The sequence below is a fragment of the Lactuca virosa genome, chromosome 9 (assembly GCF_052849685.1).
Source record: "Lactuca virosa cultivar CGN04683 chromosome 9, Lactuca_virosa_CGN04683_v6, whole genome shotgun sequence".
Taxonomy (NCBI): domain Eukaryota; kingdom Viridiplantae; phylum Streptophyta; class Magnoliopsida; order Asterales; family Asteraceae; genus Lactuca; species Lactuca virosa.
The window spans coordinates 100948111-100962421 of record NC_136434.1 but is presented as its reverse complement, the minus strand read 5'-3'; the positions used below and the strand labels follow the sequence as shown (position 1 = coordinate 100962421).

The window sequence follows — 14311 nt, the reverse complement described above, 5'->3', positions numbered from 1 at the left end:
AAAACCTTCTTCTTTGTGCTTCCTAATACCAACATCAGGATTTGTAGAGATGAAAGTGTTGTTGTCAACCCGACCTCTGGATATATTTCCAGAACTTTCCTCACCCATAACATTGCCATTGTCATTACTTGATAACTTTGAATCATCATGGGCTGAAAAAGATGAACAAATCAAGATTATATAGTAATAATTTTGAGTTCTCTACCACATACATTATATAAGTCTAGTTATTATATACCCTCATAGTAGATGACCAAATGAATGTCTCATAAGCATTGGAACAAGTACAAACGAGCATTATTATTTATCAAACAAATTTGTACTAGTTTTAAGAGTGTAAAAAAGATAAGCAAGTATATAAAGTGGCCCTATGAAAGGGTCCAATTTAGGCATGCCCCATCACCTAGGCTGCAGAAAAAACTTATCAAGAATCAGGCTTCAGAGCAAAACAATGAAACTAGAAATAGTTAATAATAAAATGAATGAAAGAAATTTGGATTATGCTAATCACCAATATAACTGAAGTAAATGATAGAATGATACCTTGAATATTTTAACTCAGTACTTCTTTCTGCATAAATACTCTTTTGTGTTTTAAAATTATGAATTTGCATTTCTATATTCTAAGGAATCTATACACACAATTCAACAGGAGCTGAAAATACCAGAGTTCTCTACACTGGAGGCAAAGGGAAACCTATCAAACATTCTTCCAAATATTGTTTTGCCACCAGCCTACAAGGAACTATTGATTTTGTCTTCTATGTTCAGTGCAGATTCAAGACTAAAAACAACCTCAGCCATGGTAGGGCACTCCTTTGGATGGCTAAGCAAACATCTCTTTGCAATTCAAACAAACCCATTCCAACATTTTGTGGATATTTCACCTTTTATATCATAATCAATCTTAAGATCAGGTTCAAAATTCAGATCTGAAGCAATCTTAAGATCAGGTTCAACATTTTGTGGATATTTCACTCAATTGCTAGGACTAATGTCAGAGCACAAGGTAACATATGAATTAAGTAGCAGTTTCTTTATTTATTTAACTATTTTTGACTTTTGCACACACACATATTAAACAACGTTGCACCTTAACATATGCATATAGAAGAATAGATACACAACAAGTTATGACAGAAAAAAGAGGTATCGAAATCTATATACTTCTCTAAGACATCATACTTGTAACAATAAGATAACACTAATATTTTAAAATTCTGGAGGGGAAATTTCACTAACTACTTATAACTTTAGCTTCACAAAAATCCCAGGCTCAGTCGATACTAGACAATGCCACATATGTATAGATAGAACACATGAAAAAAGAAAAAATAGAGACAAATTGTCTTAAATTACATATCATTAAGGTAAATGTGCCCTAGAAGATGACCGTCATACGACCATTCGTCTTGAAATGCAACGCCTTGTGAAGCAATCTACATGAAAAAAGGAAAAAGAAAGTAACACTAAGATTGAAATCAAGCCAGCAGATATAAAATTAAGGTTTCAAATCTTAACCCAACACACAGTCAGTCGTAGTAGTAAGCAACGATTAGCGCACAACGATCATTACACAGATTCATATGTATGTTACCTGAAGCATAAGTTGATCGCAGATATCAACGACTTTGTCATACGATCTTGACGCCATTGCGTCTGTGAGTTGAGAGAAATCCAATAAAAACATATATGAAAGGGGAAATTAAGATGAATATAATTTAATAGCCAACAAGTACCTTATCCATGTAGTTATCGATTAGGGCTCGTTGAACTGGTAGCTTCGATTGCCAGTTGATGAGTCGTAGTTGTCGATCAACACTACAATCGAGAGGGGTTGCAGTTGCCGAACCAGTTAGTGTGAGGATCGATGGGGAAGAAATTGGACTACAGATCTGATTGCTTCACCTTTGCGATTTCATAGATGTGTTTTAGGGTTGTCGTAGTTGTCGATCGACGCTACAATCGAGGCTTCCGATTTGTATTTCTAGGTGCAATCGTTGACTTTCTATTGACCTACTACCGGTGGTCCAGGTATTCCTCCGCTAACTGGATGGCGAGACGGACTGTCACCGCCACAGGCCGGCGGCCCGACGCATTAGACTTTCCTTTAGGCGAGACGGACTGTCACCGCCACAGGCCGGCGGCCCGACGCATTAGACTTTCCTTTAGGGACGCCATTTGACTAAAATCCAAACCTGAACAAAAAAATTGGAACAGTAATATGAAAAAACCCTAAATCCTTAATTGCAAGAGTAAGAAATTAAAGGAGAATGATAAGAGAGTGATGTATGTGCTTGTTCTAGAGTGTGAAGGAATCAAAAAATCAATGGCATAACTGGTGGAAACAAGGGAGAAGAGAATGAGCGGGGTTTTTGATTTTTGGGATTTCATTTCCCTCTTTAGGTATATCGAGATGCTATATGGATGGAGAAGCGCCTTTCATTAAAATATTATAAAACGACAGGCCTAGATGACACACTATTTATAAAAGGTGCCCTCCGTGTTTTTTTTGACGCAAATTATCGGGCACGCAAAAATGCATGTCCTCTATTCTTGAATTTTAGGAAAAGCTAACATTATTTTTAGGGCACACAAAAATGCGTATCGTAAATCACTGCATGTCATTGTTCGCACGTCATTAAAGGGTTGTTTTCTAGTAGTGAATAGAGAGAACATACAATACACTAGAACATACTATACAAACACTAGAATACTATAAAATTAATGTGAGCCACTACTTCGTGGCATGGCAATCTACTGCTGTGTCACGTTTTGTAACCAGAGTCTCCTGGAGGGAAAGCGTGAATTTGTGTATAGATCTATACGAGACTGACCGTCCTACACCTTGCTGCTAGCTACAGTGGGACCTGCAGGTCTACGGGTGACGAATGTCATACCATTTCGATGTATTTAATCGTCGTGTTTTACTAGTCAATCAAGTATGGTTACAACCTCATCACATTTTACCTTAATTAAACAAACTGGTTTAAGGTAGTTAGTACATTGGTAGTTACTTATATACAATACTACAATACATCTTTATTTTCCCATTGCATTCACATTGTGATCTTCTCACATAAACGGTAATGTAAACTATACTTTGGTAATGATATTCATACTTGGGAAATATACACACTTTTACAAACAAACAACATACAGAACATTCGGGTCTTGGTAGAAGACTAATTTTTAGTAGAAAATATAGGATTTTCTAGGAGATACAAACATTTACTCAAATCACTTACAAACATTTACATCAAATATTTTCAAACACTTTCATACAAACAATGACACTAAAATACTTATGAACTCACCAGTTTTAATGCTGATCTACTCTTTCAAAATAACTTGTATTCTCAGGTCACCAGTAGACAGGTACCGATGACCAGGTTTTGAGAAGACGGAGCTTTCAAGACTTGTCTCTATTTTGATTATTCATTTTTGGTGTCTTATAAACTATACACAGAACACACTTGTATTAAAATTATATTATTAATGCAATGGATGATGTTGTTGCTTGTTTACTATTATAGTGTATTCTCATGTGGACCCTTCCAAAATAAAGGCCATTGAGAACTGGTCAGCACCAAAGACGCCTACATAAATTCGCCAATTTCTAGGCCTCGCTGGCTACTATCGTAGGTTCATTCAGAACTTCTCTAAGATTGCGAAACCACTTACGACATTCACCCAGAAAGGCGTGGCCTTTGACTGGGAAGAGAAACAAGAAAAGGCGTTCCAAACGCTGAAACGAGCCCTATGCACCGCACCGATACTATCCCTCCCAGAAGGGATAGAAGACTTTGTGGTTTATTGCGATGCATCCAACCAAGGACTCGGTTGTGTTCTCATGCAATGAGGTAAGGTCATCGCCTATGCCTGAAGACAGCTAAAGACACACGAGGTCAACTACACCATGCATGATCTTGAGTTAGGAGCAATTGTGTTTGCTCTAAAGATCTGGAGACACTACCTGTATGGTACAAAAAGCACTATCTTTACAGACCACAAAAGCCTTCAACATATATTCGACCAGAAGGAGCTCAATATGAGACAACGACGGTGGGTCGATCTACTCAATGACTACGAATGCGAAATTCGTTATCATCCCGGTAAAGCCAACGTAGTAGCTGACGCCCTAACTCGGAAAGAATACTCTGGTCGTAGAGTCAAATCATTGACTATGACTATCCATTCACATCTGTCCACACAAATTAAGGAGACTCAGCTCGAAGCCTTAAAACCTGAAAATGTGGCGGGTGAATCCATGAGAGGGATGGATAAGAACTTGGAAGTCAAGGGTGGCGGAGCCTTATATCTCATGGATCGGATCTGGACACCGAAACACGGTGGTTTCAGAGACTTGGTCATGGCAGAAGCGCACAACACTCGATATTCCGTCCACCCAGGTTCAGATAAGATGTATCTGGATCTTAAAAAGCTATATTGGTGGCCTAACATGAAAGCAGAGATTGCTACCTTCGTGAGTAAATGCCTTATTTGCGCCAAGGTTAAGGTCGAATACCAGAAACCATCAGGTTTACTTCAACAACTGGAGATACCAGAATGGAAGTGGGAGCGGATCACGATGGACTTCATAACCAAGTTGTCCAAGACTACGAGTGGTCTCGATACCATATGGGTGATCGTAGATAGGTTATCCAAGTCCGCACACTTCCTGCCCATCAAAGAGACTAACAAGATGGAGAAACTCACTAGAACCTACATTAGGGAGATCGTACGACTGCATGGTGTTCCCATATCCATTATCTATGATAGAGATAGTAGATTCACTTCAAGGTTCTGGAAGTCGCTACAAAGTTCCCTAGGAACTAGGCTGGACATGAGTACAACCTACCATCCGCAAACCGACGGACAAAGTGAGAGAACTATTCAAACTTCGGAAGATATGTTGCAAGCCTGTGTGATTGACTTTGGAAAGGAATGGGATATTCACGTACCCCTTGTCGAGTTCTCCTACAATAATAGTTATCACACGAGCATAAAGGCTGCTCCATTTGAAGCCCTCTATGGCCGAAAGTGCAGATCCCCTCTGTGCTGGGCTGAGGTGGGTGACACACAGTTAGCTAAAGGATGCGTTCCTAACAACACTCTCACAGGTCCGGAAATCATTCGGGAAACGACAGAGAAGATCGTTCAAATCCGTGAATGATTGAAAGCCTCTAGAGACCAACAGAAAAGCTACGCAGACAAGAGAAGGAAACCTTTGGAATTCCAGGTTGGCGACCGTGTTCTATTGAAGGTCTCACCTTGGAAGGGCTTGATACGCTTCGGAAAGCGTGGAAAGCTAAATCCAAGATACGTAGGGCCTTTCGAGATTCTCGCTAGAATCGGCCCTGTAGCTTACAAACTCAAACTACCTCGCGAACTCAGTAACGTACATTCTACTTTCCACGTCTCGAACTTGAAAAAGTGTCTGTCCGACGAGACTCTTGTAATCCCACTCGACGAGATCGAGATCAACGAGAGCCTCAACTTCGTGGAAGAACCAGTAGAGATCATGGACCGAGAGGTCAAGCAAACGAAGCAAAGCCGTATCCCGATAGTGAAGGTTCGCTGGAATGCCAAGCGAGGACCTGAATTCACTTGGGAGCGCGAGTATCAAATGAAACTGAAATATCCTCATCTTTTCGCTTAATTATTTGTAATTGCTTAAACTCTAATTTCGGGACAAAATTCTCTCTAACGGGGGGATGATGTGACAACCTGAAATTTCTATCTTGTGCAACCATTCAGTTCAATCAAAGTTAGACTCGTTTCTGCTATCTTTTAGCACTGTTTAGGGTCTGTTTGAGTGTTATAAGCCTAGTACCTTCAAAAAGGAATGTTAAGAAGTGTATTCTAGAGTGCAGTGTGCAACATACAAGCCGGAAACTCCATTCATAAGGAGTTTACGGCCGTAAACACCTCCTTAGACGTAAACTCATGTCCATATATGAGTTTTACCTTCAATTCTAGTCATTTCTTACACTTCCAAGCCTAGATTTCGGATTCTCTCTCAACTATCATCAAGATTTTCACCTTGATATTCAAAAGAGTAAGCATTCTTTCCATGTTATTAGATGTTATTCTTCTTAATCTAGTATCACCCTTTGATTTCATGTATGAAATTCATCTTTTGGGTTAGATCTTCAAGAGCACCAAGAACACCAAGAACACACACTAGTTCTTGGACCTTAAACACCCCCTTCAAGCTTCAAAACGTAAGTAATCTTCCATATACTAGTTATACTATAGAAGCTCTTAACATACACCCTTAAAAACAACCATTTTCCCAAGAACAATGAGAGTTTACGGCCATGAGCATCTCCCTTGGCCGTAAACCCTTGTTAAGGTTCCTAGTTTGGCCATAAACTCTTCTTAAGGCTAGGAATGGGTCAAGACACACTTCCTGGATGCTGAATAGGACTATAAAACACTCTTTGGCATATGTATTCATGAGTGTACGACCGTAAACTCATAGGGCCGTAAACCCCATGGCCGTAAACACATTGGGCCGTAAACATCATGGCCGTGAACACCATGTGTGGCCGTAAACCCCTTTATGTGCAATCACATGTGATTGTAACACTTCCATTCGAGTGTTTCCTAGTCCCTAAGGTGTTTCCTTGCATGATTAGTTGTTATATACACTAATTATATACATATATGTGTGATTATATGCTTATTAGGATCCGCTTGTGCCCGAGATTTCACTTAGCACTTAGCATCCTACAACCGATCTTTCATTCGTATCACTCACTACAGGTGAGTTCATACCCCTTAACTTATCTTTTAAATGATTTTAAATGCTTTTATGGGGGAATACAAGTAGAAACATTATAGTTATTATATCAATCACGTGTGATTAATAACTATCAAACAAGTGGATTTTCTTATACATCAAACTGTTTTATCAAGCAAACTCTTCAAAACATTTTATAAACTGACATCAAGTCATCTGTTACCATTCAAATGGTTAAAACTCTTTTATATGTTAAACTTTTTATTAAACTCTTTTAAACTTATATATATTGTCAAAATCATGTCTATATAGATATAGTTATATAAGTAAGGTTGAAAGGACTTAGGACTGATAACTCACTTTATTTCCTGTTCCTTGTTTGGTTGTGGACTTAGGGTATCTGGTTATTTGTACGAGTGTCGTTTGAATCTTAGTTATATATTATGTATATGTGTGTAGATATAAAAGTTTCTACTTCAGTTCAACACCTTTGGGTAGCAAGGGTGTACAAACATACACAGTCATTCAAACAACATTACTAGTAAACTATAATAGGTATAGTTTAGAGGTTTACTACTCACTACTTCTAGTACAATGAAACATACAAGAGTCAGTTCATTCATGAGTCAATACAAACTTACTATTATGAGAAACAGAAAGAACATACTATGATGAGAAACTAAGAGAACATACACTACACTATAGAAAGAGAACATACTATACACTAGAACAGGGAGAACATACAATACACTAGAACATACTATACAAATACTAGAATACTATAACATTAATGTGAGCCACTACTTCATGGCATGGCAATCTACTGATGTGTCACGTTTTGTAACCAGAGTCTCCTGGAGGGAGAGTGTGAATGTGTGTATATATCTATATGGGACTGACCGTCCTACACCTTGCTGCTAGCTATAGTGGGACCTGTAGGTCTACGGGTGACGAATGTCATACCATTTCGATGTCTTTGATCGTCGTGTTTTACTAGTCAATCAAGTATGGTTACAACCTCATCACATTTTACCTTAATTACACAAACTGGTTTAAGGTAGTTAGTACATTGGTAGTTACTTATATACAATTCTACAGTACATCTTTATTTTCCCATTACATTCACTTTGTGATCTTCTCACATAAACGGTAATGTAAACTATATTTTGGTAATGATAGTCATACTTGGGAAATATACACACTTTTACAAACAAACAACATACAGAACATTCGGGCCTTGGGTTTTGTTTTCTTGAAATAGGAATGACGTATATTAATTGTGTTGTATGTTATAGTTGTGGATGAACAAAAGTATACATGTGACACTTCCAACGACTGATTTAGGTTAAAGGGACTAAAACGATTTAGGTTAAAAGGACTAAAACGGTAGGTTACAATCCATCTTATGCACATATAAAGCCAAAAATAAAAAATAAGGACTGATTCAACCAACTTTGGAAATACTGTAGGGCTTTTGTGGCATTTCCCCTAAATATAAATAGCAACCATGATTTAGATCTAAGCTAAATGGCAAAAACATTTTTTGAACGGTTGATTTGTGGTTAGAAGTTAGTATCACCAAATTAGTTAAATTCACCGATGCCAGAAATAGAACTCATGTCCTCTAATATAAGAGACAAAGCTTCGACCAAGTAGGCTGGTCTCACATTGGAAAATGGTGAAAACATTTTCTAATAATGAGATAAAATGTAGTAACACAATTAAAAATCATATACTTTTTAACCTATAATCTTCGCTATTTATATATTGGGAAATATAAAAAAAAAATACTAATATGTTGGTTTAGTTTATGAAAAAAGCCCCAAATTTTATTTTGTTAACAAAAAAATCTCGATTACCGGATAAAAATTTCAAATCAACCCTTTTCTTTACCGGTAAACTATTTTTTACTCGGTCACCTCCAGAAAAGTTTCATTACATTGTCTCGGTTTATGAAAATGTCCCGATTTTTTTTTACTTCAACTCTTTTACTATTTCACTAAAAATATTAAAATTTCTTATTTCAAGTTACAAATAGGAATAAACGTCATCAAACTCCATAAAACTAAGGATCAAGTTCCTCTATAACTAATTATTTGCCACAAAACAATGACGACAACATCATTTTGATTATCGTCCATATAATCTATTTACCGCACAAATTTATGTTACAAGTATTATAAGATATTCAACCAAATCGTTATTACAATCAACCTAAAAGTAAGTTAAAGGGAAACCAATTGTTATGTTCATATAAGAAACAGTTAACTAATGATAAACCAATCAATACAATAGTAGGTTAGGTGAGGTTATATGATATCTAGAAAATAGCATGAGTTTTATCTTTAAATTGTAAGCATATATGAACAATTCCTCCATGGATCAATTATTTCACATCTCAATAAATTTAAACTTCAGAGCTGCAAAAAATTTGTTAAGTCTGAATTCAATCAAAGAAGTGGAGAAGTGAGTGAAATTTTTTTATGTTGAAACGAGAACAACCAAATAACAAAATTAATTTGATTTAGGGTCTGAAATTAGGTTTCAATGAATAGTAAACTATTGGGCTAAATCAATAGTAACAAATCAAATTATTGCATCAAAAGAATTAGATTGATTTTTGGGCTAACCATTAGGATTTAATAGTGATTTTCAGATCCGATCCAAAACAAAATACGATGAACAATATATCAACAACAAGGACACGATTCTAAGAAAATTTTAAGAGAGTCACCATAAAATTATCAAATCTTGAATCGATTATGCACAAAATTTGTTAAAGCAGGATCGATCCTTGAACTAATCGCTTCAATCTTCAGGGCACGGCTCTAATACCAATTGTTAAGGAAGAAAAACTCGAATTAACATGTAGAATATCCAAATCTACTCTCTAAACAATACATATCATATAAATGAAAGCTCTACTCTATAATTTAGTATGACTACACTATATATAAACGAGTTACAATAAATATAAGTCACAAGGTATTTTACTAACATGTCATAAATGGGTATTCCAAGCCATCAAGTCATCCTCAATGGAAAGTTTTGCATCCTAACTTTTTAAAATGAAGCTTTGTTTTAGAAGGGCATACTAATATAACATTGTGATTTTATACTATGTCAAGTGATGAAATAGTAGACTTGGTCGCGATTAGTTTGTACAATAGACAACAATGTCATTTTCCATTTACATGATAGAAAATGGTCTTGAAAGTGTAAAAAATGGTTAGAACCATGTAATTTTTTTGAACCAAGAAATTTCCAGATTTTGTTTGTGAAAGAGTAAAATGGCTAAAATAGAATAAAAAATTTGAGACTTTTTAATAAACTGGACCAAAATAATGAGACTTTTCTGGAGGTAACCGGGTAAAAAATAGTTTACCAGTAAAAAGGGTTGATTTGAACTTTTTATCTAGTAATCGATATTTGTTTGTTAACAAAATAAAATTTATGACTTCTTCATAAACTGAACCAAAATATTGGAATTTTTCTGGAGATTTTCCTTATATAATCAAGTAATAAGATAAAATATAAAAAAAATAAAAAACTCATAATTTCGGATATCGGATATCCAAAAAAAATCATAAGTTCGGATATTGGATATCGAATTTTTCGAATCGGATTATCAGATACGAATATTTTTGAACACCCATATAAATGATTGTCGACAACTTTCTTAAGCACCTTGCAAGAAGTTCTCACATTAGTTTTCATTGTTGAGTTTCTATTAGGGGTATACAACTTACCACATCTTCTCCATTGATCATGTAGCTGGCCTTTGTGTTGTCTCGCACAAATCGAAGTTTACAAAATTGTTAGGTTTCGAGTACATCCAAGAAAATGGAAAATGAAGAAAGATATGAAGAATCGATTATACAACAGTGCGAGAGATAGTCGAAATTATTATAATAGAGAGTGTTTTGAATAGTATGGTGAAAATAATACATTCGACACTTGTTTGTACTAGTAGAAGGGTACAATAGTCTATTTAGTGTTTCTAGTGGATATAAAGTATAAACAAGTATACAACTATTTGTGAAAAGAATATCGTTTTGTTTTTTTCCAAATCTAAAAAGGTTCGGTCATGTTTATATGTAGGTAATTATGTTTTGGATTGCATCATTAAGTCGTTAAATTCCACGTGTTCTTGAGGAGTCGACCTTTTATCTTTTGTAAAAGAGTTATCGGTAATGGTGCTAACACGCTTTTCTGGGAGGATATTTGGGCCGGTAACGGTTCTTTAAAGAATACGTTTCATCGCTTATATGTTTTGGAGTTGGATAAGTGAATTATTGTTGCTTTGAAACTGCAACAACCAGACTTGTTCTATTCTTTTAGGAGAGCGAGAGGTAGTATAGAGGAGTTGCAGTTCCTTGATCTTTCCTCTTTGATGTCTTCGATTTTGCTCATGGATTCAGTTGATAGATAGAGTTGGTCGTTGATTGGTTTGGGTTTATTTTCAGTGGGTCTGCTAAAGCCAAAATTGATAAGCATCTTTTTTTTGGTTCTACTTCTCCGACTAAATGGTGTCGTTTAACCCTAGAAAAGTTGATGTTTTTGTTTGACAACTTTCCTTGAACAAACTTCCTACTAGGCATAATCTTTCTTCTAGAGGATTAGAGATAAATTTCATTGTTTGTGCTATTGCAACAAGGAAGTGGAGAATGTTTGTCACTTGTTCTTTAAGTGTGACATGTATCTTAAATTCCTAAGGTTATTATACAGGTGGTGGAATTTACCGGCACCTATTATTTTTTTTGTTTTAGAATTTGATTGATAGGGTTGCTACCTTGGCCATGTCAAACGTATGTAAAGAGTTTTTGGAGGTTGTTTTCTACACCATATGGTGGGCTATTTGGTGTTTTCATAATTCCTTTTTATTGGTAGTGTTAAACCTAAAAAGGGTCAAAGCTATGTTTGGGATAAAAAGGAATTATGAAAGCACTAAATAGCCCGGTTTGTATTATCCACCGCTACATTTACCCATTAAAACTCACGCATGAATTAATATCTGTATATAGATATTAGTTTTAGACAACATTACGATAGACTTACGAATTATCATCTGAAATGAATCAATTAACTTCATTTCAATTGGTATATTAAATGATAAAATACATATATTTTTTTTTTTTTTTTTTTTTGCATTTGATTCAAGTTCTCGAACTAAGCCCGTCTTTTTTGTCTACAGCTCTTGGTATAATAAATACACAATTACACATTCACAACATCATGTACGACAATAAAAACAACAATTGCAGAGGGACCCTTTCTGTTGCTAATTTGTTGTCACATTTTCATTCCCTCCTAGGTCGACAATCCATTGCTAGTTCTACATTTTTAGTGACGGATAGGTGTATAGCTAAATCCATCCCTTGATGAGTTTTCTAATTGTGAATACTGATACTAATCAGTTTCATTCATATCAATTTGTTTCTTCTTGCCATTCTCTTTTGCAACCGATTCTTCTTTTTCTTCTTCCTCTACCTTAATGTTCGCAGATTCTTCTTCCTTTGCTTTTGCCTCTTCGTTCTCCTTATACTTCACATCGAAAAAATCGATGAGGCCACCAAGAGCAATGTCGGGATCACTATCCTTCAATAGTTGCTCTGCTACTTCAGCAGGAGTGATCTCCACCTTAACAATTAAATCTTCGATTTCTTCAAAAAGATTGTGCTCAGTGATCCCAAGGTAGTTAGAAGCCAGTAGCCGAAACCCACACGGAGTGCAGTATGACATGTTGATGTGAACGTCCATACGACCAGGACGGAGGAGTGCAGGGTCAAGTTTGTCTTTTCTATTTGTGGTAAATATGATTATCCTTTCGTCACCACAACTCGACCATAATCCATCAATAAAATTAAGAAATCCAGATAATGTTACCTGATAAAAATATATACAATTACCATATTAATAACCAATATGAGTATATAACCAAACCATAATTTCAAGTCATTCCATTATTTTTGTTCAGATATATAAAGTTCATCTATTTTGGTGATGTAAAATTAAATATAACTCTCTTTCAAAAAAAAAAAAAATTAAATATAACAAATTTTTTTTAAATATAAGAAAATATTTACAATTACTAACCTTGCGTTCTTCATGGTAACCCCATCCTTGATTTCGTCGAGTGGATCTCGGTGGTTCTGCAGTCACACGATCGTGCAATTCCACCGAGCAATCGATGTCCTCCACCACCAGTATCGACCGATTAGCAGTCGACACCAACAACTTCCGCAGCTCCGAGTTTGACCTTACATCAGTCAACTCCAAGTCATAGATATCAAAATTCAAGTAATTGGCCATGGCGGCGATCAAGCTTGATTTGCCGGTACCCGGCGGACCATACAACAGGTAGCCTCTCTTCCATGCTTTTCCAACTTTCCGATAGTATTCTCTTCTCTCTATAAACCTATCTAAATCCTTCATCACCTTCTCCTTAACATCTGTATCCATCGCCAGCGTCGCAAAATTCGCCGGATGGTCTAGATTCACCGGCGCCCACATCGTCGGACAGCCGGAACGCACCATCATCGTATCTACAGTGAATAGTTTCACGCTTTTCTCTTCTTGTTTCCTCGTTTTCGAGTCATTAATTATAAACGGGAGGTAATCCTTCAAAGCTAGATCCTTGTGTTTCCGATGAAATGTGAGTTCAAGCATTCGAACATCGGATCCGGTAGATCTGTTCATACCATCGTTCCGGTAATGTTCTCTCGTCGGCGCCTTATTAGACACCAAACACCACTTGAATTTGACTCCATTGTAGATATCAGTGAACTCTTCGTTGGTTTCCATGGCGACCTTAATGTCTTTCTCGTTAGCGCGCTTGGTGAGCTTCATACGGTGGATCTGAGGAGAAATTCGGGCGGAAAGGTAAAGCTCTGTGGCCTTGTAGATTTCATTTTCTGCAAACCCGTCGAATTCGTAGATCACCATGGTTATCTGTGTGGAGAACTTGTTGATGAAATTTCGGAACCCCAAATGGAGGTAGTCTTGGAATTCAGGAGGTAAGTAATCGCGTGCGACGCTGCGAACCACCATTGCCGCCGCGGCGACAGAACCGATAGTGGAAACGACTGTTTTGGCCATGGCGATTCTGGATTCAGCTGTTGACGAAGACATTTTGGAAATCGAGGGTTGGGATTTAGGGGATTTGGTAAGGATGTGGAAATCAAGGGTTAGCGTTCATAGTAGGTGTGATTAGGGGTTTTTATAGTATTTTGGTACGTGTGACGAGGGTGAGTTGACTTGTTGACTTTGATCATGGACGGAGTTTTAAAGTCTGCTATTTTTTCCTAGAAACTACAAAGTAGTCTTTGCCGTGAATCCCAATCAAATCTTTAAAAAAATAGAGGTTGCATGGATGCTGAAGTGGAAAGTTTGCAGACATGTAATGATGTAATCACTTTCCTGATAAAAATATATTTAAGATATCATTAAAAAATAAAAACATATAATTATTAACTTTTTGATAATTTGAACCGTTTGTAAAATATTACATTTCAGTAGTAGTATGGTATATAAAACAATACAAATTATTAAATTATTAAATAA

At 36.4% G+C, this 14311-nt stretch overlaps 1 protein-coding gene across 1 annotated transcript; it reads right to left on the bottom strand.

Annotated features, from left to right (window-relative positions):
• Positions 1-11949: 11949 nt before the first annotated feature.
• Positions 11950-14067, bottom strand: LOC145137668 (AAA-ATPase At3g50940-like). Its single transcript, XM_079071794.1, has 2 exons — positions 12845-14067; positions 11950-12634 (listed from the first exon to the last, which is right to left on the bottom strand). The coding sequence occupies exons 1-2, from the start codon at positions 13877-13879 to the stop codon at positions 12158-12160; spliced, it is 1512 nt and encodes a 503-aa protein (XP_078927920.1). The 5' UTR covers positions 13880-14067; the 3' UTR covers positions 11950-12157.
• Between the last annotated feature and the right edge of the window lie 244 nt (positions 14068-14311).